Source organism: Peromyscus maniculatus, chromosome 1 (assembly GCF_049852395.1).
Source record: "Peromyscus maniculatus bairdii isolate BWxNUB_F1_BW_parent chromosome 1, HU_Pman_BW_mat_3.1, whole genome shotgun sequence".
NCBI lineage: Eukaryota > Metazoa > Chordata > Mammalia > Rodentia > Cricetidae > Peromyscus > Peromyscus maniculatus.
The window spans coordinates 170,506,584-170,530,707 of NC_134852.1; the positions used below are offsets into that span (position 1 = coordinate 170,506,584).

The 24,124-nt window shown below is 44.7% G+C and overlaps 2 protein-coding genes across 9 annotated transcripts in view; one reads left to right on the forward strand and one right to left on the reverse strand.

Moving 5' to 3' along the window:
* The window catches only part of Ostf1 (osteoclast stimulating factor 1), a 53,634-nt gene extending 38,753 nt beyond the window's left edge, over positions 1-14,881 (reverse strand). Inside the window, exon 1 of the mRNA XM_006985419.4 lies at positions 14,516-14,881. Within this exon, the coding sequence (XP_006985481.1) occupies positions 14,516-14,549 (34 nt within the window). The 5' untranslated portion in view covers positions 14,550-14,881. The remainder of the gene's footprint in view (positions 1-14,515) is intronic.
* Nmrk1 (nicotinamide riboside kinase 1) overlaps positions 14,835-24,124 on the forward strand; it is a 29,231-nt gene continuing 19,941 nt past the window's right edge. For 5 of the 8 annotated variants that reach the window (XR_006064003.2, XR_013047774.1, XM_042261580.2 and 2 more), the window contains exons 1-4: positions 14,835-14,972; positions 18,784-18,847; positions 22,641-22,731; positions 22,990-23,038. Coding sequence is in view for 6 of the 8 variants with exons in the window: in XM_042261580.2 (XP_042117514.1) it covers positions 18,819-18,847; positions 22,641-22,731; positions 22,990-23,038 (169 nt within the window). In the remaining 2 variants the exon portion in view is untranslated. Of the gene's footprint in view, positions 14,973-18,777; positions 18,848-22,640; positions 22,732-22,989; positions 23,039-24,124 lie in introns of all 8 variants that reach the window. The other 3 variants (XM_042261584.2, XM_076560944.1, XM_076560963.1) reach the window with 1 other exon arrangement.

Consider the following 24,124-nt stretch of genomic DNA (forward strand, 5'->3'; position numbering starts at 1 on the left):
TAAAGCAGATCAATAGAAAAGATTATAAATGCTGTTTGTATTCCTCTTATTCCAATACTACCTCTTCTCTGACTGCCACCCCCTTCTCCAATCCAAAGGGGGGGGGGCACAGAAGAATTTGCAGTATGTCTTGATTTCAGGGGCAGGAATGGCAGGCTCCTTACAAACAGTAGCCAGTGTGTTTCCTGACAAGAGGTCTCTGTTTATTAACAGGGTGCCTTTCTAGTCCATTTTCGTTTCATTCGCTTCCACTCTGCAGCACCTCTCAGCAACCTTAGTCATTGACTTTACTTCGAGAAAGATCACAAACGCTGGCTACTTTCATTTCCTCCACATATGACATAAACGTCCCAAATAAGAGGATTCAAACGTCCAAATGACACGTTCTTGTCTGACTATGCCCTGGGTAACTAAACATTAAAGAAAGGGGACAACGGTTGCTAAACATTCCTCAATAGTTTGGGGAGACCAGGAGGAAAAGTGGAAGAAAATGATTTCAGTTCTGAGACTATCTGGACCATCTTCTGTGAAAGGCAGAAGCCTAATGACGGACATCTGACAGCAATGGCTAGTTTTGTATGACCCACGGCCAGAATAGCTTTACAGTTTTAAGCAGTTCTCAGCATGAAAATAATCTGAGTTCAGTGTCCAGGACTGAAGACTGATCATTTATCAGAACACAGCTGTTCATTTGCATTCTGTCTGGTTCGCTCCCTCACTACATGCAGTCACTCCAGACTTCATGTAGCCCACCAAGCCGGAAATCCTCAGTCTCTGCCCCTATACAGAAAAGCCCCATCCCACGGCCCCTTCTGAAAGTAACAAACTGGACAAAGGCACATTATGGGGAGCTGCAGCCCATGTGCTCTACAAAGACCCCAAATGAGGCTGGGCCCAGCTCCCTCTAAAATAAGACCATTAGCTGGGCAAATGACTCCACATAGCTAAGACCGGAGAGGAAATTCCCCAACACTAAAACCATTCATTGAAAACTAAATGACCCTTCCAAACTCACATTTACAAGACATTTATTTACCATGGGCCCGACACCATGCAAAACACTAACTCACAGTGATTCACCGAATCCTCAAAACCATTCAATTCCTTTATTAACCATATTTCATAGCTGAGGGGCTACAGTTCCAGTTGGGAAGTACCTAGTCTGGGTCCACAGAACAAGGAGAAGGCTTCCCTGGGGCCATGGGATTGCTGAGGTTATGATGAAGAACCCCAGCTCTCCGCACTGGACAGTCCTCAGAGAACCCACAGGTTCCTGGGAGTGAAAACATTCATATACATAAAGTAGCACACACAACTTCTGACATATATGCATCCTTGTTAGTCATCATTGTGTGCATTTGTACATTACTTGGGGATTAATGCATATGTCTTTGTTGTCATTAACAAAACAGTATTATCAAATTCTAGTCTTGTGCATTAGGGAATGCATCACATACAATATCCTGACAAAAAATACCTCAGTGCTTTAATTAAGGGAACAGAACATACATTACATCCCTGATGACTACTGGAGAATTAAATGAGTTTAAATTTGTACTTTTAAAACAGATTTAGGACCATGAATATAAAATTATTCATAGACTTAAAATGTCCATTCATGTGTACACGTATACAACTCTAGAACATGTCACCTTTAAAGTTTTATCACCTTCTTAAAAAATTGTTTTTTGAGCTGGGCCTGGTGGCATCAGCCTGTTATTCCAGGTACCTGGAAGATTCAAGCAGGATGTATGATCACACATTCAAAGCCATCAGGCAGCAGAGCGAGTACTCCAGGCCAGGACAACTGAGCAAGAGCTGTCTCAAAAAGTAAATGGAAGGCTGGAGACATGGCTCAGTGGCAGAGCACTAGTCTCATATGAGCACGGTCCCAGGATCAGTAATGTTTGAAAAATATAGCTTTGGGGGAACAAACTTATGTTTTACTATTATGTAAGGGACTGGCTGTGATGTACATGCAACTAGCTATGCATAAAGAAAAACTGGGTAGCAGAACTACAAGTCACGTTTATTTCCTTTATGTTATGAACTGCCAAGAGTGAAGAGGAATTACTAGAAAATATGATCTTTATTAATGTCCTGTTGAAGGACAATTTGGAAGTCATGTGCAACTTATCAGGATGTACTAATGGGGTCCCCTTTGCTCCCTGTTTTCTCCCTGAAATAGCCATGAAAAGAAATGGCCGACAGACAAACCCCTACCATGGCAAAAACACTCACAGACACTAGTGAGCGCTGAGATCAGCACAGCTTACAGGAGGCAACGTCTACTTCAATTTAGAATGATCACATAAGGTACCCCTGGAGAGGGAGGCCAGGGAGAGGAAGCCCCAGAACAAAGCCCAGTGTGGTACACAGGGGCGCAGGGCAGGAAGTGCATTCTGAGGACATCCACCAGATCAGGGTGCTTGAGGCAGAGGGTGGAAAAAAGGGCGAGAGATCAGGTTTGGGGCATGTGCCAGGGCTTTCTCAAGATCAGAGAGGCAGGGGAGGGGTGTTTGCACTTGATCTTTTAGCTGTTTTCCACATGATTCCCAGTGGCTGGGAACTGTATAAATCCCACATACTCAAAGACGGCAGGCACAACCAGCTCTTCTAGGGGAGCAATCGCTAGAACACTTACATGTCTAAGCCGACATGCGCACTCTTTCAAGTGTGTTAGAAAGACCCACCAAAGAAATATAGTCGACCGGAAATACACACACACACACACACACACACACACACACACACTCATACATATGTGCACACATACATTTTCATAAAACCAAAGATAATCTTATTAAAAAACAACCTTCCTTTCAGCGATTGACTCCAATGTTTTTGTTCCTATTTTCTCTCCTCCCCCTGAAGTATCCACACCCCTGCTTCACCCTTTCTGTATACTAGTCATAACTAATTACAGACATTCCGTCCTACTACTGGGAGGTCGGTAATTTAAAACAACAGGTCAGATCATTTCATGTATTAATGTGTGCAACCAGTGTTTAGAAAGTCTGTGAAAAAAACAAAACTAACAGCAACAACAACAAAAACGACTTCAGATTTAAATACCTAGAACACCCAGCATCAATATAACACTCTTTTAGACTTAGCTCCCACGGGCACAACCTAGCAAGACAATGTGCTGGGAGAAATGTGTTCATTTATGAACCCTAGAAATGTGTTGAGAATGTCTGAACTTTTGAAACCTGGCACAGAAACAAGGGTGTGCAGTGTGGGAGAGCCGGGAAGAATCACTGGGGGCCAAAATGTAGTCTCAGCGGGGTGGCCAAATCTGTCGGAGCAAGTTAATACTCAAACTCTGGTGTAACAAAACAAACCTGGGTGTGTCTGAAATGTAAAAATCAAGAGAAAAAGAGAAAAAAAGTCAACAAACAATGCCTTTGAAAACTGAGCCCTTCCTCTTCCCAAAACAAAAGGATTCCATTTTTTCTCTGCAGCATGCCAAAGCGATCACAAAGACCCTGTCTCAAGGAGTCAGGCTTGATAGCAAAGTCCTACAATACTTAGGAGACTGAGGCAGGAGGATTGCAAATTCAAAGCCAGGCTAGGCCAGCCTAAGCAGCTTAGTGAGGACTCTGTCCCAAAATAAAAAGATGGCTGGAGATATGGCTCAAGAGTAGTGTGTGTGAGGCCCTTGGTCTAGTTACCAGTAGTTGTGTTTTGGTTGGGGGGGAGGGGGGGCACAACCGAGGTGGGGTGGGCTCAAGAAAGGGAAAGGGGTTCATCTGCAAGAAATCAGCAAGGTGTCCAGAGCAGTCAAACCCACTGACACCCGGCTTTCAGCTGGAAACTGCTTCCCTGGGTGCATCTTCTCTCATGGGGGCAGCTTTACTTCCGAGGTCTGTACCATGCCTGTCACAGGAGGGAAAAGGATGAATGGTGGCGGCCCTGGAAATGTGGCCCAATAGCTTCTACTGCCATTCCATCCCAGAGCCTGGCCTGGAGTCTCCATCTCTTCAACCGTGGCCGCTAAGCAGCAGACAGCTAGGTAGTGAGCAGAGTCCTCACAGTTGAGACCCTTTATCGAGATGAAGGGCTTGACAGAAATAAGGAGGTCTGGAAAGCCCCCAGTAAGTCCAAGAGGCTCCCACAGGGCCAGAGGTGACCTTTACTGGGTGAAGTATCATGGTGTTTCCCCAAACTACCTCAGACTTAAAAAGAAGGAAAAATCCAAAGGGAGCAGAGGCCTCTAGAACTTCATTGGAGAACAGGACCAGCTAAACAAGAGATGTGGTTTTTCTGGGACCACAATTAGAACAAAGTAAATTTCAGGACTGTTAGAATGGAAACCCCCTTTTCTCTCAGGGCCTGACATGGGAGGTGGCAACCCATGAAGGTCACAAATTTTAGTACCTCACCTCCAGAACACTATAAGACCGGAGAAGGTCCCACTCCCCTCTGAGGCTATACTAGGCTCATGGAATGCTTTGAAGACCCATTAGAATTGATGGGTACCCAGATTTATGTGTATAGAGATGTGTGGCAGGAGACTATGGAATTTGCTCTTAAAATCTAGAGATGCCCACTTGGGAGGCAGAGCCAGGCGGATCTCTGTAGTTCGAGGCCAGCCTGGGCTACCAGGTGAGTTCTAGGAAAGGTGCTAAGCTACACAGAGAAATCCTGTCTCGAAAAACAAAAACAACAAAAAAATCTAGAGATGCCCTGCCTCTCTCTCCAGTCTAGATCCTATGGCATTATTTGCTGTTTTGCTGTGTAATATGTGCGTAGAGAAGACGGAAGAACCTGCACTCTCAGGGCCATGACCCCACCCACATACCATGGTCACCTGAACCGTGGGCTCTGAGGTAGACACAGAATTCACTCTCCTCTATACTCATTGTCTACATTCCTATGTAGCCCACCAGCCCTCACTGTCTATCCCAAGAAATTAATATTCAAAGTATTATACTCTCCAATAAACAGAATCTGTTGAATCCTAAAGTCACTACAATGAAACCTGTTCCTAGCACGATAATTTTAAATTCTTGAGTTAATCCCTTAACTCCAGGTCTAAGAGTTGTTTATTTAGTAGTCTGGGAGCAGGGTGGAAGAAAGAGCTTTTTAGTTTCTTAGTAAGATGCACCTCAATGCAGAGTAACACATGGACGGCCATCCTTTCAGGGGAAGGCTTCTCATCCCTCTGGTTAAAAACCAGCAACGAAAACCCTCTAGCCTAGAATCGGAAGTGTGAATTCCTATGAAGCTGACCTTGAGCCCACAGTTTAAGACTGTATCATTTCAAAGTGACAGAAAGATAAGATGGGAGTGCCCCAGAAAGAAGAACTCTAAAGGACACTTAACACAGAGAATGGATTTCTAAAAACTACAAGTCATATTCCCAGAGCTCCCATCCACAGAGCTGACATTTTCTAAACATAAAATCCTGTATGGGTTGATGGCTTCTGTGGAGGGGGAGTCAGTTTTCTTTAAGGGTGTGACCCCTGCTAGGTTGATCATGCTCCAGAGGATGGCCCCAAAGCCATGAGCATATAAGCAGAAAAACTGGATTCAGTGGGTTATTTAAAAAAAAAAAAAAAGGAGGGGGGAACATGAAGTTGGGAGGGAGTGGGGTGGGTAAAGGTTAGGTCTGGAAGGAGCTGGGAGAAGACTATATGAATATGACCAAAATATACTGTAAAAATTTCTCAAATCATAAAAATATTAGTTTTAGGGCCAAGTGGTGGTGGTGCACACCTTTAATCCCTTGGGAGGCAGAGGCAGGCAGATCTCTGTGAGTTCAAGGCCAGCCTGGTCTGTAGAGTGAGTTCCAGGACAGCCAGGGCTGTTACAAAGAGAAACGCTGTCTTGAAAAACAGACAAACCAACAAATAAATAAATATATTAGTTTAATGAACAAATAACTCACAAAGAAAAATAAATAACCTGCCTTGGCAGTCATGCATGCATGGTCACATTTTATAATGGTCTCCTTAGAATCAGTGCATATGGTGGCCCGGGAGCATCGTGCCAGGTTCCCAATGTTCTTTCTCCAGTTAGCTATAAACAAAACACTACCCTACACAGGCAGAATTAGTGAAATGGGATCAGATCTCATTATCAATACACTGTACCCCACCCTAGCCCTCTGCCATCCTCTCTACCTCTCAGGATCAGTCCTGAACTCTGACCTGGAGTATTCCATCTCCCCACAAGTGTGGATCCACATGGCACTAAGCACAGCGAGGGGTAGGTAGGGAGTAACTAAAAGACCCAAGAGTCTGTGAGAAGCAGTATGCATGAAACTATTCAGAAATATGAGAGATTATATAAAAGGCCAGTCCAAAGCAATGAAGTAAACTTGGAATCAGACTTAAGATGTGATGAAGAAACTAAGTCCAGAGTGGTCTTTATGACTTACCAAAGTCACCTAGCAAGTTAACTGAAAACTCAGGACCAGAACTTCCTCTCGAATCTGGGTTTCATTTTTCATTTCTGTAAGTGGCCTCCTCTACAGTGTATAGTGTGGGCCTCTAATATCCACTCTGAGGCGGTTTTCATACCCGAATCCTGCCATTAGAAAGTCACTCACTATTCAGGGAGTTCCTTTCCAAAAGCGTGTTTCTTACTTAATATATATGTATATATATTACACACACACACACACACACACACACACACACACACACACACACACACACCTTTTGTCTGTTTTGAGACAGGGTCTCATGTAGCCCAGGCTGGCCCCAAACTTGCTATGTTAGTAAATCTGGCCTTGAGTTTCTGATCCTGCTTTCTCTACCTCCCATGCTGGAATTACAGGGTGTACCATCATGGCTTATATGATACTGGAGATCGAACTCAGGTCTTTGTGCACACATGGCTATGGGGGCCCACAGAGACTCCAAGGTGAGGCCTTATTCCATCTTGACTCAGGGTCAGAGAGTGTGTGTTTGCTTTGCCCGCAAGGTTACATAACAGAATGTTTTGGCCAAAGGTGTGGTTACCGGATGTCTTATATTTCAAGGCCTAATTATAAGATGCTTTGCAGGAAGGCGTGGTCACCAGGTGTTTTGAAAATTAAGGAAGGGTCTACATTTGTTGTACTTTGTATTTTGACCTTGAAAAGGGGAGGTCTTTTGCCTCTCCCCTTGCTGGTGTATAAAAGGCCCATTAGGAATAAACTCGAGGCGACTGTGGTATTGACTCAGAGCCCTCCCAAACCTACCCTGTGTCTCTGTCTTTTTCTTCTATGCTATTTTTCTTATCTATTATTTCTCGATCCTCACTCCTCCCTCCAAGGACTGTTCGACAGGGCTGGTCCCCGACACATGGCAAACACTCTACTAGCTGAGCTACATCCCAGACCCTTACCTTATATTTTAATGTAAGTATTTTGGAGCTGGAAACTACAATAGATCAATGATGGGGTTAACACTGACGGTGCACTAACTCATCAGATGAGAAGCAGTGAGTCCATCCTCAGGGCCCATGGACAGAGCAAAAAGGAAACCAAGTTCTAACTGCTGTGAGCAAAGAAGACTGGGATAAGTCTCCCCAGGCCTGTGACGCTGGTGCCTTATGGTGCCACCATCATGCCCAAATAAGTTGGCCATACCATTAGGGTCTACCTAACATGAGGAAAGTAAGCCCACACCAAGGCCTGCCCGAGAGTAGACAGGCCTCCAGGCCAACTGTGAAACAGTACATCAGAAATGCAGGGGGTCCATCTGGACAGGTAGCTAGACAGTAAAACAGTGGCAAATAATAAGGGCTAAGGACAGTTTAAGCATCGGGGATCTAGACACTAGTCAAAAGGGAGTCCGGAACAGATCTCTGACATCAGAGACCCCAGTTCAACCAGGAAATGGGCAAGAGCTTGTTACCAAAAGTAGAGCTCCTAATAAGCAGAATCAAGTCCTAGGAACCAAAAGTCCCCAAAGAACCCCTGACTCTCAACATTCAAGTACAGACCTGGCCCTCCAGAAGGGGAAGGAAGGTATTCAGCAAGAACCAGAACCCCTGTGGGAGGGGGGAGGGGTTCTCAGAAAGAGGATGGTAGCAATTGCCACAGCAGCAGCTCCTACTTCAGACTGCAGCTCGGTTCAGGCCAGATCCTGGCCAGCAGCTCAGCACGTAACTCGTATTTAGACCCTACACGCAGATGTGGTTCAAGAGGCGGCTTTCTTCCCCGCAACAGAACACTGAAGTTGGGAGTCACTTCATTTGGCACATATTTGGTATATAAACTTGGGAGGGAATGGTTTTCTGTTGCAATGTTCCAAAGCCTGTCTTAGCCTGTGACACTGTGACAATGTCTCCAATTGAGGTTCTCCAGAAGTACCATCAAGATGACGCTTCTTTGATTCATCAAGAAGACAACAGACCCTCAAACAGTTAAAGAGGATGTGCTCTAGAAAATCCCGAAAACCTCAGCGAGCAATGCATCAGACATAAGTGTCAGAGTCTGGACCTTAAGCAAAGATGAGACACAGAAATCCTCCAGACTTCCGGAGTCAGAGATACATCAACTGAGTCTCATCTAAGGCTCTCACCTATGCTCAGAGGGTTAGGATTTGGAAGCATCTCCCAGTAAGTGCAGTCAGTGTATGCTTGGGAGATTGTCAAGAAGACACATCAGAGCCTTTCCAAATCAACCCCAGGCTGAAGATAGCTCTTGTCTCACAGGAGTGAGTTAGGCCATGGATAGCCAGCAGGGAGTCCTGAAATGGAACCCAGGAGTTTCTCTGAACAAGGCAGGTCATGAAGACTCTTCTTGGTGCTCCCTCTGATTCCTGTAAGGGGCCTGAGTGAGGCCCTCTGGCTCAGGTACAATGCCACTGGCTGTGACATCTTCCTTAGTTTGAGTTCAAATTGCTCACAAGTTTCCAAGAAATTAGGAGGGCCAGGAAAAAAAAATGTATTCCAAGTGCTTGGTGAATTCCAAGAATATAAAACCCGAGTAGCTCATCAAATTCGTAGGGATGATACCGTTTTAAAATCTGATGCCTCCAGGCGGTGGTGGCACACGCCTTTAATCCCAGCACTTGGGAGGCAGAGCCAGGTGGATCTCTGTGAGTTCGAGGCCAACCTGGTCTACAGAGTGAGATCCAAGACAAGCACCAAAACTACACAGAGAAACCCTGTCTCGAAAAAAAAGATTTTGCCGGGCGTTTTTTTCTTATAATTACCCCTCCTCTATGACACCTTTTCATTTTCCCCAAATTCTGTGTCCTGTGCTTCCAATACTCTGATCATCCGCAATAATATCCAAGTCAAATGTATTAAGTTTTTTTCTGCTTTGGCTGGGTCACAATTTTTGAGGGGTAGGTCTCTCTGAAAATGGCAGTACAGCCACATTCTGATACCCAAATGCCACCACAGGGCTATATCCACTCTATCCTGTGGATTTGCAAAACTAGACTACGTGTTATAACACTGCTATAACAAAGGACCGGAATCCATCATAATGTGCATTGGTAGGGTTCCCTTAAACAAACATCAGCAAACACCACGTAGGAGTTTAAAAGAAACTCAGCCACTCTTGGTATTATGTGCATCTTTCACCAAACTCCCCTAATGTGGGCCAGGAAGACATCTCAAGGGTTGAGATACCCGCACGCAGTCAAACCTCAGAATTTGAGTTTGGTCCCTGGGACGCACACGGCAGAAGAGAGAACAGACTCCAGCAAGCTGCCCTCTAACCTCCACAGACACACACACAAACATGAACCTCCTCCGCGTAACCCATCCAAGTTAAAGCCTGAACTCTAGTCCCAAACCACATCACTCACAGCTAGCTTGGAGGCTTATTTATCCTGAATAAAACAAGGATCTAGGGACCTACGTCACAGTGAAGTTAGAATAAATGCAGGAGATTGAGGACACAGAGTGCTTGCTACCATGCCTGACATGTGGGGCCAACTAAATGTTAATTTTCCCCATCGCCATCATCATCATCCAGGGCGTTTTCAGGAAGTTTTCCCTTGGACTCTACTCAGCCATCAGGTATAAACACATCACACCGACGGAAGAAAACAGTCCGGCATACACCTGAAAGCCAAGTCATCAGTGTCACTATCGATTCATTATTTATGCAGGGGCGGATCACACAATAGTTGAGACCATTTTAGACAGACACTCTTTTCCTCTCACGTTTTTTTATTTAAAGGGCATATATACAATGCCCTTTATGCTTTTATCGTGAATAACAAAGAAGTCAGAACACTGGCTGGTTTCTTCTAAGTTTTATTTTCACAGGACACATGAAATATTTATAATGCTTTCCTCTCACCACCAAAATCAATAAGCCATTTGGAGGAGATGGCCAAGGTCAGACATCAGGTTTCCAACTACAATGGACTGTCACCAAATCTGTCCAAAATGAGATGGTCTCAAGGTTCAGGTGATATTCGGTGCATTCCTTATCCCGTGGCCCATCAGATTTCTCAGTCTCAGTGAGGACTAAATTCTGTCCTGTACACCTTCAAGCTAGGTAGAACCACTCTCCTTGCAGCGCAAGGCTCCTGAGGGTGGCTGAAAACCACATGCAGCTCTCTGCACAAACTGAGCGGCCTCAGGGCTCTGAAGGGCAGGGCAGGCCTACGCACTAAAGACTGAGCCGGGGTGCCATATCTATTGAGCAGGGCCAGGGTTTCAATGACAAACCTTCAGGAGCCAAAAGTGGCCCCACAGAAGATAAAAGGCTATGAAAGGCACAGGCAAACTCTGATTGAAATGGTGTTTCAAGCACAATACAGACAATATAGAATCCCAGCTCACAGCAAGATATCTCCAACTGACACTCGGACACCATTCTGGGGATAATTGCTTCTATTTTTCCTTTTGTGATAAAAACTGACTTACAGCCGGGCGGTGGTGGCGCATGCCTTTAATCCCAGCACTCGGGAGGCAGAGGCAGGCAGATCTCTATGAGTTCGAGGCCAGCCTGGACTACCAAGTGAGTCCCAGGAAAGGCGCAAAGCTACACAGAGAAACCCTGTCTCGAAAAAAAGCCCCCCCCCCAAAAAAAAACTGACTTACAGGGAAAAAAATAAATAAAACCTGAGAGGTTATTCATACAGTGTATTATCTCTAGGTGATAAGGATGGTTTTTTAATTTTAATATATTTATTGTTTATCTGTATGCTCCAAATATTCTAAAATAGAAAATATATTTTATTACTTGTTTTGTTTTTTGAGGTAGGTGCTGCAAAGCTAGGCCTCTTTGACTTCAGCCTCTTGAGTACAAGGATTCCAGACATGCACCACATTAAGATTTTGCTTTTTTTTTATACAAGATTAAACAATTAAATGGACATGATCAGCCACCTAGCTGTAGATAAAGAAACTAAGTACCAAACAAGAACTTTATCTTATTGTTCCCCGGAACCCCCAGGGCCCAATGCAAGCCACAGTAAGGAATGTCTAAACAGAAGACCAGGCAAGGTGGTGAGGCAGAGGCAGGCTGAGCTTAGTGAGGTCCAGGCCAGCCTGGTCTGCAAAATAAGTTCCAGATCAGCCAGGGCTAGAGTGAGATCCTGTCTCAAAAAGAAACAGAGAAAGAAGCAAAGACAGAGAGAAAACAGAAAGGACACTCTGGACACAGGCCAAAAAAAAAAAAAAGCACAGTGAGATTCTGCTCAGTCCTCAGTAGTTCCAACATGGCTGGACTCTCTCCTTGTAAGATCTCACTAGAACTTGCCTGGGGAGCCTCCTTCCAAGAAGAGCCCCTTGCTGGGTATAGGCTGTTTGGCCTGAACGATACGTTACCCACTTTGTTATTTAACGTCTGTTGCTTGCCATTTGTGATAGTTTATACTGACTTACTTACATTAGGCTATGGCATCCCATAGGAGACAAGCTTCCAGATTTACCTATGGGTATTATCTAGAGTAGGTCAGCCTTTAAGAATGCCTGGGAGGGATTTCCTTGATTAGGTTAACTGGGCTGTGAAGACTCATCCTTGGCAAGGGCAGCACCATTCTTTGGGTTTGGGTACTGCATCTGGATAAAAAGGAGGATGCTATCTGAGCAGGAGCATACATCCTGCTCTGCTTGGTGACGGCAGAGGCACTGTGGCCAGCTGCCTCACACTCCTGCCTCCAGGACTTTTCAGCTGTCATAGACTACCCCCGAAACTATGAGCCAAAAGAAATCCTTAGTCTCTTAAATTGCAACAGGAAAAACAAGGCAGGCACAACTAGACTCTGTCCCTCTACCCCCTCATCCAGCTCCTCTCTTTGCTGTGTTGCCCATTCAATTGGGAGTCGGGGTGTTTTATTCCTCAGCTTTTTCCTGTACAGATATCCAGCCCAACATATGAAGAGAATCTGGGGGACTTTTGTCTCAGATCTCAGTGGCATTAAAATAACTACTTCCCAGAACAAGCAACACATGTTAATTTCCTGAGCACTAAGAACCTTATCATTGCTCTTTTGCTTCATTTCTTCATGCTGTGTGCATGAAGCTGATCAGGAATAACATGACAGCCCAGGGTCAGTGACTTTACAGGAGCTTATGACATGTGTGCTTATCAGCTTACTTTTCTTCTCATTTCTTAATATTCTTCCCTCTCTGCCCCAACTCTTTTTCCTTTTCCTCTCCCCCAACTCTCTGACAATGTGAATTTAAAAAAAAAAAAATGGGGGACGAAGGAGGGTATAAACAAAGCAATTAATGAGAATTTAAGCCTTAAATGTGTTCTCATGAATGCCAGGTTTCTTTGGAGACCTTCACCCCTGCGACTTGCCTGGAGAACAAGGCGAGTCCAGTACGCCTGCTGTCAGTACCCAGGGTGTTCAGCACTACTGTCAGAAACCTTAGATCCCTAGCCAGCTGTAAAATATTCAGGGCCCCTCACACAGTGGAGTCTGGCTATCTGAGCTCGGCTCCTCCATCCATCATCACCCCACCACTGATAGGAGATGAGTTAACCTCTCCGATTCCCCCTGGGCAATAGGGCCATACAAATGGTACCGACCTGTCACAGCTGCTGGGAGGAAGGAATGAATTCAAACGTGTTTGGGTGACTAGACCAGTGCCTGCCACACAGTACTTGTGGGCCAGTTTTTCCTTTTTTAAGTCCTACTGACACTAATATTTCTCATTGTAAGTTACTAAGTCACCAAACTGATTTTCATGGCAACTTCACTTATGTCTTGGCCTCACTTGTAAATCCCTGTGAAGTCAGTTCTTTCTAAATAGCAAAAATGTTTAGCCATGCTTTTTCTGGCTTACTAGGGGAAAAAGCAGAGATGTAGACAACAAAATAGTTCCCAGAGCCTATCTTCCATTTAGTAACAGGATGAATCCTAAACCACGCCCAAAGGTGCGTGAACACACAAGTTCACAGATGCAACTCGCAACTTCTCTTTTAATGTGTCTGGAGGGTTGAAAACCTCACGACCTGATTCCGGGGACAATCTTCTAAATCAAGCGCTTTGTTTAGCTATCTAAGAACTCAGCATAGCTATACACTTGAGGTCCTGACTTACATCTGAGTTTACAAAACTGCCACCTCATACATCCGCATCTAAATTGCAAATTGCAAACTCCTCAGATTTCACATCGAAGGCAGCCTCTAACCAGCACCGCCCTGACTCTGATCAGGCCAAAGCCAGTCTGAGCCACTTCCCTTACCCTTGGCCCTGGAAAATTTAAGTCGTCAAAGAATGCCTATTTCATAAACGTGTGTGCATTATTTTCAAATTCAGGGTCTTGATACTGCCACAAAAGAATAAAACTGAATAGTTATTAAATTTCGAGTGACTGACCACAAAAAAAAAAACCCTCAAGGGAAAAAAAACCACTGAAGCAGCATAAGCTGCCATATAGGATGATGTAAATGGCTCGTTTCAAGTTTCAGCCTTTGCAATACCAAAGTTGCAGACTGGGGGGGGGGGGGGGGCTGGGAATTCGTCAGTCATTAATCTCCCACTTTTCTACGAGTTCTGTTAATTACCTATCCAATGAAAGCTCCTACGAGTTTATTTGGCCAAACTGAAATATAGCAGTCCCTTTAAATTCTCTCGTATCTTTACATCACAGAAAACACTCTAAGAACAACGTTTAAAAAGTGAACCAGGAAGAGTGGTCAAGTTTTGCTTTGAGGAACTTCGGGCTCTCTCCAATTTAGTTCACCAGAGTCACCCTAAGCAAAGCACTGGGACGCACGACAGAGCGACAGTGCCCCAATCGAAGAGCGGAGAGGGTAGGGGGCCAGACTGTCCCTCTGGCAGCCCGGGTGCAGCTCTCCAAAGCTGCCCGGAGACCTCGAGTCCCCAGCCTGCTCTCCTCCGGGCCCCGCAGGCAGCGGGCGCAAACCCCACCCAGCCGCAGCGCACTTCCCGTTCGCCGGCCGGTCAAGAACTCCAACTTGACAGCGACACGCTGAGCTATGAGGAAGTGGCCGCGACCTAGGTGCTTGTCACCACTTCGCTGGCACGTCCTGGCGAGCCGTGCGGAGGGAGCCCGAGGGCGCTCCGCGGGAACTCCAGCGCTGCGCCCCGCAGCCTGGAGACCCGCACGCGCAGCGCGCAGAGTTTCTTACCTGGTTTGACCGGTTTGGGAGGTGGCTTGGACATGGCGCTTCGTGGAGCGGCCAGGCTCAGCCGCGGGAGCCCCACACGCAGACGGGAACTGGGCGCCAAGCCTGCGCTGGCCGCGGCCGCTCGGGACCCGCGCTCAGCCGATGCGGGACACTCGGACCAGCGAGCTCCGCAGACCGCCCTGCCTTCCCACCAGGAAGTGGCCGCGCCTCGCCGGCCGCTGATTGGCTGCGGCGGGCAGCCCCGGCGGAGTCTCGGAGGTCCAACCTGCTTGGGAGCGCTGGGGCCCCGCCCTCCTCCATGGGGGAGGAGGCTTATGGTGGCCACGCCCCCGGGCCCTGCTTGGCTGGGAATATGAAAGCCGGTAGAGTGCTTGCACAGTCTGGGTGAGCCACCAGCATTGTTTCCCTCCTGCGGCCTGTTCTGCGGCCCTGCTGGGGAGGACTCGAACCCGCTTCGGTGAGTACTCAACTGCCCGCTGCGTAGCCACGCCGAGGCCTGGGCACCTTCCAGTCTCCTGCGCGGGACCCGGAACCTGATTGCGTCTAGGGAAACCGCGGCTCGCTACCGCTCTTCACTGCACCGGCGCTCCCTCTAGGTGACCACACATTTGCTGGTGGGAGAACTGGGTCTTGATTCCCACGGGACAGGTCGCCCCTTTCTGCAGCATTTGGTTAACAAATTCCAATCCACTTGTTACCTGGCTTTTATAAAGCCTTCTAAGAATGCTTTTGGTGTTTTAAAAGCTGAGACAAAAGCAAAAGCATAGTGTTTTGTGGCATGTGGCACATGAAAGTTAGGGGAAACTTAAATCTCCGTGTCTGTTAAATTTTATTAGAACACACTAAGCTCGTTTTCTTATGCATTGACTGTGACCGCTTTCTCATTACAACTTCAGAGTTGAATAGTTGCCCACGCAGCCAAAACTATGTACTGTCTGGTACTTGACAAAAATTGCCCAAGCTTAACCTAACAGCTCATCTCTTGAGATTGTATTCACGCACACATAAACTCACAATGTTATGATCAGTATTATATGACTAGTGCATATTAGGGGAAAGAAAAATAAAAATGAAAAGATTGGTTACATAAGAAACTACAGGGTCAGCAAGATGGTTCAGCTGCGAAACCTGATGACCAGAGTTCAATCTCCAGCACCCCCACGATGGAAAAAGAACTGACTCCCACAAGTAGACCTATGACCTCTACATGTGTACTGTGGTGACCCATGGCATGCACACCACGTAAATACAAATGTAATAAAGCATTAAAAAAAAACCTTCATAAAATGGAGTGTCAAAGTGACTACTGAAGGTTAATTTTAAAATAAAGTGAGTGAAACTTCAAGAGGCATAGGTTACCAGGAGCTTTGTGGTGGCCATACTCCTGGGCCTTGCTTACCAGGGCAGCTGTGGGAGATTTCTGTTTACCAAAAGGGATCAAAGTTTAACTTAGTAGCAAGAGATTGTCCTGTTCATGAGAGAATATTCAGATCACTGTTGAATAAAACACAGAAGTCCTGAAAACATGTGTCTTGAACTCGTCTGAAGAGCACATGTGTTTTTCCTCATCATCTCTCAGATTTTGTAGTGCAGTGACTGTCTTCTTCCAGCGTGCTGGTTTGTCACATGCCCCTGGGAGCTTTCTGTACTTTAGAATTCAAAGTAAACCATGTTTAGAAGTGGAGTAGATCATATATAAACTTAAGACAACTATGAAAAAGATTCAACATTTCACTAAGAGTAAATCAAAAGTGTTTTTAAAAATTCTGTAAGTGAGCCAGTCTTGTGATGCATGCCTATGATCCTGGCACTTAGAGGTAGGTAGCTTTGCCACAGAAGCAGCCTTGACTGTAGCAAGTTCCTGACCAACCCGGGCTACACAGTGAGATTCTGTATCAAAAGTATAATAGTAAATAAATGTGAAAGAAATATAAGTGACTCAGTTAAGGTTTGCTCCTGTCTGAGTCTGTTTTCTCTGCTCCCCGTGTCCCTGGGCAAATGGTCTTTGCTGCTGAGTAAAAGAAACTGCATAAATACCACCCAAGATTCAAGGTGATAAGACACGCTGATTTCATAACTCTGGAAAGTTCAAAAGGTTGTTTCTCCAGAGGCAACATAAGATTTACAGTTTATCTTTGCTCCAAGTTGTATGTGCTTCATAACATACTCTGCTGCAAGGCCAGATTTAGAGGTGCACACCTGTAATGCCACCACCTGAATGGTAGAGGCGAGGGGATCAATATAAGGTCATCCATCTTCCACTACATAGCCACTTTAAGGCCAAGCTGAGCCACATGAAAAGCTCCCAAAACAAACAATCCTTCAGCATGCATATATATACATATATGCATGACAACTCTTGATTGCAATTTGTTAAAAATTTGGGTTTTAAACCATATTCGAAGAGGTCCTAACTTAGAATGAAAGGGTTGCTGGTGCCATGTCTGAGCCTGGAGTGAAATGCCATGTGAATCCAACAGGTTTTGAAATGGACAGCTTCAGGGATTGGTAGGCTGCTCACTGCTCCACTGCCACTCAGCCTGGCCCCAGCCTTGTTTCTGCATGGCCCAGTTCTCCTCCTCTCCCACATTGTCACCTGCTCATTGCTGTAAGATAGGTCCAGCATTTACCCAAACACTGCTTTGTATAGTCCCAGGTTGCTAACTAATGTAGACCTAGAGTACCTGGGTTTTAAACCTTTCACTTATTTATTTAGTGTATATGTGGACACACACGAGTGCCATGCAGAGGTCAGAGGGCAACTCAGACAAGTCAGTCCCTTCCATGTGAGTCCTGGGGATCGAACTCCAGTCATCAAGCTAGTAGTGAGTAACTCAGGTCATCAGGCTTGGGGGTGGGATGCTGTTTTGATTTGAGAAAGAAAACAGCCTTGCATTTCCTTATGTGGCTGTGGGAGTTTCTACCTCTCTTACCCAAAGGTTCTTCCACCTCATTCCTCATCTCTGAATTGCTAGAGTTCCCACAGAGGTAACCCCCTCAAGTCTTTGTAGTACCACGACCAGTCATTATTTACATCCTATGTAATTGAGGCAATATCCTGATGAATGTGCACAAATATGTCAGGCGGGAAGGGGACCAGAATTTTCCAATAACTGTGCACGGCAAATGCATGGCTTTTCAATAATACATCAATAAGTATGACATGGATTATCCACCAGAGTCTGACAAGCCAGTACATGTGCAACATCCCTTTGTGCTCTTAGTAATGAAGCATTTCAGAGCCTCTCACAATGATAGGAAGATGCTCACTTGATTGATCTAGTTCCCTTTCTGGCTTTTCTAGAAATGAATATATGTCATTCCAGTCTGGGCCGGGTTGCACTTCTGCAAAGCTTGAGAATGTATGCTATTACCAGTGAAAGCTTTTCAGAGAGAGAGAGGGAGGGAATGAGAGACAGGCTGGCTTCTGTTTGCCTCTGCCCCTGGCGGCAGTGCCTCCTTTTACTAGGAAAGTAGGAAGGGCGTAGAGAGAGGTATATTCGTCAGAGTTCTCTAGAGGAACAGTACTTACAGGAGAAAGAAATATATATAAGGGATTTATTAGAATGGCTTCCAGGCTGTGGTCCAACTAGTCACAATTAATGGCTGTCTGCCAACAGAAGGTCCAAGAATCCAGCAGGCTGTCAGTCCGTGAAGCTGGATGTCTCACCTCGTCTTCAGTATATGTCACAACTCCAAAGAAGTCGGCTCCAATATCAGTGGAGGAGTGGAGTTGCCAGTGAGAGCGAGAGCAATGAGGGGAAAAGAGCAACCTCCTTTCTTCCATGTTCTTTCTACAGGCTGCCAGCAGAAGCTCCATCTCCCCACCTCAGAAGATCTGGATTAAAAGTAGTTTCAGGGGACCTGACACCCATGGCAAAACACCAATTCACGTTACATAAAAATAAATAAATTTAAAAAAAAAGGAAAAATGTAAAAGTAGGTTGTCCCCCTTCAAATGATTTAAGTAAGAAAAAAAAAATCCCTCACAGATGTGGCCAGCTGCTTGGATTTTTGCTCATTCATAGTCAAGTTGACAACTAAGAGTAGTTGTCACAAGGTAACCCAGGGTAACAGGTCACGCAAGGGAGACATTAGTTAACAGGCCCTAAGGAAACACCAGCTATTGGCAACGGGAAGCCAGACAGTGTGGATAACGTGGGATTGAGGCCACTGATCCCCTCTCAGCTGTGACTTCTCTTCAGGACTAACTCTAGAGAACTAAATGGTACTGATTTTATTTTTTTTTTATCTCTCTATAGTTTTAGGAAATATTAAGAAGACGTGATTTCCAAAGCCCATTATGAAAACATTTGTCATTGGAATTGGTGGGTGAGTAGTTCCTCCATAAACAGCTGGGCCACACACTCCAGACGTCCAGATGGTGTTTCATGTGGCCATGGTGGAGAAAGCTGTGAGGAGTCCTAAGACTCAGGAAGGGACTGCTGTGTGAACCCCAGTGGGAGGGGAAAGGGTTTCCCAGGGAAGGAAGTGGTAGGGCCAGCAGTATTACCAACATTTCCATTTGTTTACTGGAGCTGAGACCTGATTGGTCACTCCTTTGCTTGAGGTCACTCCCTTCTTTTTTGTGGCCAGCTTTGACCTGGGAATACAGGCTTCCTTCATTCCTCCAGCCCTCTTCCCCCACCTTTAGGGTAACCAGGTGAACTATTTGGCTAGTTTACGTTACCCTGGTGTAATATTGGCCATGTATCCTCTGTCACAAGTATTCTAAATTGCGTGGTCATCTGATCTGTGGTGCCAGAGGCTGATGTACAAATGTGACATCAGCAGCAATGGGAAAGATATTACTTGTCTTGCTACTGGATTCTGTCTGTCATTCTTCATGTGTGTCTTATTGATAAGACATTTAAGATATTACAAATGTAATTTGAGAGAGATAATCTGTTGTGTTATTATATTACATCATACAAAAATCAATTAGGAGTCAGGTAGGACTGGATGTAGTTGGGTAGCAGAGCATTTGCCTGCGTGTGTGAGGTCCTAGGTTCTAATCCCAGCATCAGACAAACAAAAAAAAAAAAGCAAGTAAGAGTGAATTGAGCATCAGAATGTGCTCTGTTGTGGCTTCTGTCTGCCCGGAGCCAGGGCTGTGTTATTCTGCAAGGCTACTCTTGTCTTCCTCTACATTTCACACTCACTGCCACTCTCCCATAGTAGGCCATCAATTCCTAATTATAATCTTCTAATTTTCCTCCACACATCTCCTGGTTTAATCCTCGGTGGCTGGGGAGCGGGAGACCCATGCCGTAGTTAAACTTTGCTTCCCACTCCAGCGATAAGCAGCTTCCTAAGCCCTACCTTCCTCAGCTGGAATATGGGGGTATTAATATCACCTTGTTACCCAAGTATTCTCTCGTCTTGTTTGATGAACTGTGAACACTGGTTTCAGCCTCTGCTTGTACTTTGGCACCCTCCTACTACAAGAGGAGCTAGACGTTTATTTGTAAAGAAGGAAAGGAAAGCATCAGGTAGCCACTCACTTCCTCCCTCAGATCCTAAAGCCATGCTCTGGAGCTCGTCACACAGGGAGCTTGTGTGAAGGAGGTTCTGAGCTTGCTGACCGGGAAGAAGGGGTCCTGAGGCATCACCTGACCCGCGGGGATGGTTACATTCCAAGCATGGAGTACAGGCTCTGTGCTCAATGATGAAACTCTTTCACAGCTAGTCCATTCCCTGCAGGACTCCTGTGGAAAGCACTTCCTTCTCTGTGTCTTCAGCTGAATCAGTGGGGAGAGGTCTATTTATTGTTGATTTAGTTACATGATCTTAAAGAGAAAGTATAAGAAATGACTGACACATTTTTCTGGCCAGATTTCTCAGACCATAGTAAAGTTTCCTCATTTTGAACAAAAGCTCGGTGTCTTGAATATGGACTTGCAGTATGGTTTAGAGACATTTTTTTGTTAAAAAAGAGAAGGTCATATCAATGTTCTCAGTACCTACCTGTGTATTGTAAGGTAAAATGGACAGTCTTATTATTAATATCTTCTACTTTGCAGGTATAAGGTACGATAATTTATATCTAATAAGCATTTTTGGGGGGTTTTGTTGTTGTTATTGTTTGGTGGGATGGGTCTTTTTGGTGGTTTGGGGTTGGTTATTTTTGTTTTAAATGCAGACAGAGTTTCAATATGTAGCCCTTACTGGCCTGGTACTCACTTTGTAGACCAGGGTGGCCTTGAACTCACAAGAGATCCACCCGCCTCTGGCTCCTGAGTACTAGAATTAAAGGCACACACCACCATGCCCAGCCTCACAACAAGTACTTTGGATGAGTATATTTCTCTCTCTAGGTTATAAACATTGTCATGTTGGTCTTACCCAGAACTAATCATAGGTTCTTGCCAATAGATATACCGTCAGGAGTTTTGTGCTTTGAACATTTGGTGTGTGGTGAAATCTTGACCTCTTTTTGGGGCGACTTTAAATGCACAAAATAAGATACAGGAATACAAAGAAAAACTAACTTATTAACATGCAGATATAAAATATTTGTAAACAAATCTGTGACCTTGTGATAGTTCATTGCTAGTGTAATAAATAGCATATATTCAGTTTAAAACAATAATGAGCACCTGTGACACTTCAAGATACCCGCCCTCCTACAGCTCAGTGTGAAAAGGGGTGCCCCAAATCACAGGCACCGTCACTACAGTAAATTACTACTTATAATAAGAGGAGCTGCTAAATTCCTGTTGGAATGTAGTGAAAATGGTACAGTCTCTTTCCTTTCAAATTCACAATGACCCTGAATTCTTTCATAGACCCTTTGGATATGACTGAGCTCTGAGCCAATCACCTCTTTGCAAAAATGATAGAATAAGCCAGGCTTGGTGGCTAATACCTGTAATCCCAGTACTCGGGAGGTTAGGGTAAAAGGTTCACTGTAAATTCAAGCACAGCCTGGGCTACGCAGTTAGGGGTCAATATGGACTGCAGAGCGACACCCGGTTCAAAGAAGAACCCACAAAGAAAAGAAAGAGTGGCTAGAGAAATCCTCTCACCTGCAGGAGAGAAGGAAACAGGACACATAAGTTAGTCTGGTACCCGTGCCTCCAGATGTCACAGCCCAGCCAGAGGAAACAAATAACTGACCTGATGGGAGAAGTGACCCTGGGCCTCTACATGGACCCCAGCTATAGAGAGAGGGGAAAGAGGCATGGCACAGGAAATGTGGGCTCTTGGTAGGTGGACTTCTAATAGGCAGGGTTTTTTTCCTCTTTTTTTTTTCCTGTGTGGTTAAAACAATCACAATGACTGTAGGCAGTTCTATAAACTTGCAGAAAGGCGTATCAAGGACTTCTCTGGAATGTATATCGAACCCAGAACCGTTTAGATAGTGAAAACGTTGTTTTGCTTCCTGCACAGTGTAGATGAGCAATCTTATTAAATAAGAAACACAGAGCCAATTGCAAGGTTAAAAGCCCAAGAGGTCAGAGCAATAGCTAAGAGCTAAAAACCTTACCCTTCACTGCTGCTGCTGTCCTCCTCAGCAAGAGAGCTACTTCCTGTGTGTTTGTCTTTTTATAGACTTTCTATTCTTCCTTCTTATTGGTTGTAAACCCAACCACATGACCTCCTCATCATTGCCCATCTATACAGACCTTCAGGTCTTCTATGGTTGGTATTGAGATTAAAGGCGTGTGTCTCCATGCTGGTGGTATCCTTGAACACACAGAGATCTGCCTGTCATGTGATCAGGATTAAGGGCGTGTGCTACCACTGCCAGACTTCTGCTATGGCTTGCTATTAGCTCTGACCCCCAGGCAACTTTATTTATTAACATACAAATAAAATCACATTTCAGTACAAATAAAATATCACCATAGTACAGTGTCTGTGTTCTGAAGTTCTAGTGTCCAGTTCACTTACCTGACTGTCACTTGCCTCTTCCCATCCTACATTTGACTCTTACTGTTAGGGTGGCTTGTCTTTCAAACCTGTGATTGTTGCCTTAGAAACAAAACATGATCAGTGAAGATGAGAATTTCTGTCTCAAGCATTAAATATTGTTTTAAATATCCTTTTTAAAAAAATATTTTGAAGAATGTTCCCTGTTCCCTAATGTCTTCTTGGGGCTCGTGTTTTTTTCTTGGCTTAGCGTGACAAATGGTGGGAAGACAACCCTGGCTAAGAACTTGCAGAAACACCTTCCCAATTGCAGCATAATATCCCAGGATGACTTCTTCAAGGTACGTATAAAGTCTCTTAGATAACTTATCTAACAGAAAAAGGTGTAATAACAAAGTTAATTAAATTATATCCAAAAGCTTTGGCTGAGGATGAACCTGGCAAATAGTGTTACCTGCCCACTAGATGGCACCATCTGTCAGTGACTGTCTTTGCTCTTGTTCCTCATTATCCAAAGCATTTATTAAAGGCTTAATTGTATAATTGCATCATTTCTGCCCTTCATACTGTTTTGATTTTATGTCCTATTGCTTTTCCAGCCAGAGTCTGAGATAGACACAGATGAAAATGGATTTTTGCAGTATGATGGTAAGTAGAGTCACTTGTAAATTTATTATGAGCTTATATTCATTTTCTTTCTCAAATCTAAAAGTCTCTCTCTATTAACATAATATTAAATGTTTAAATAGGGAGGGCAAGCAGGCTCCCTGGGTTAATGCACTTGTCACACAAGCCTGAAGACCTGAGTTTGATTCCCTTGAGCCTTTGTAAAGGTGGAGACACCTGCCTCCGCAAGATGTTCTCTGGTCCCTACAAGTGTGCTGTGGCATGCAGATACCCCCTATCCCCCCCAACGCCCCCCCACATCTCTCTCTCCTTCTCTCTCTCTCTCACACACAAATAACTTATTTTGGATGATTAAATATCATTGTATTTTAAGCCTGCCTTTGTAGGTTTTTATGATCTCTGTTAACTATTTAAGTAAACAGAAATTTTCCTGAAGATGTATATTTCAAACTCAAAACTGGGATGGTAGATTTTTTTTTTCCAGAAGCTAGGACAGGGTAGGTTTGCCATCCTTCTGTCCATCCCTGACTCTGGCATATGGCATATGTGACTAGCCATGATTACACTTTGACCCTTGCCCACCAGAATATTTCATCTACACCAGACTAAGCTTCCAGGCCTTCAGCTTCCCTTCCTGGTTGCAAAGCACCAGGAAGTGTGTTTGTTTGTTTTACTACTGAGAAAATCTTGGAATGTTTTTTTAGACTCACTTTATTCTCTTGACCCAAGCTGATACTGTTTGGAAGCCAAAGAATTCAAGTCAGCTTGAAAGCATTTCTTTTCTTGCAGAGACTAGCATAATAGAGTTTTTGTTCTTACTGCCCTTTGTAATTAACAGGCTATCGTTAATATGTATGTAGACCAACAGAGGGTGCTCTCCTAAAACGTCATGTAACAGGCTATCCTTAGAATGTATGTAGACCAACCAAGGGGACTTTCCTAAAATGTCATGCTCCTTATTTTCAAATTTGCAGGTCTGAGTATTCAGTGTTATATAACAGTTCTTGCAGACACACAGTAACTTTCAGACCAAGTCCTTTCTATATCAAAATCAATCTTTTTTTTTTTTTTTTTTTTTTTTTTTTTTGAGACAGGGTTTCTTGTGTA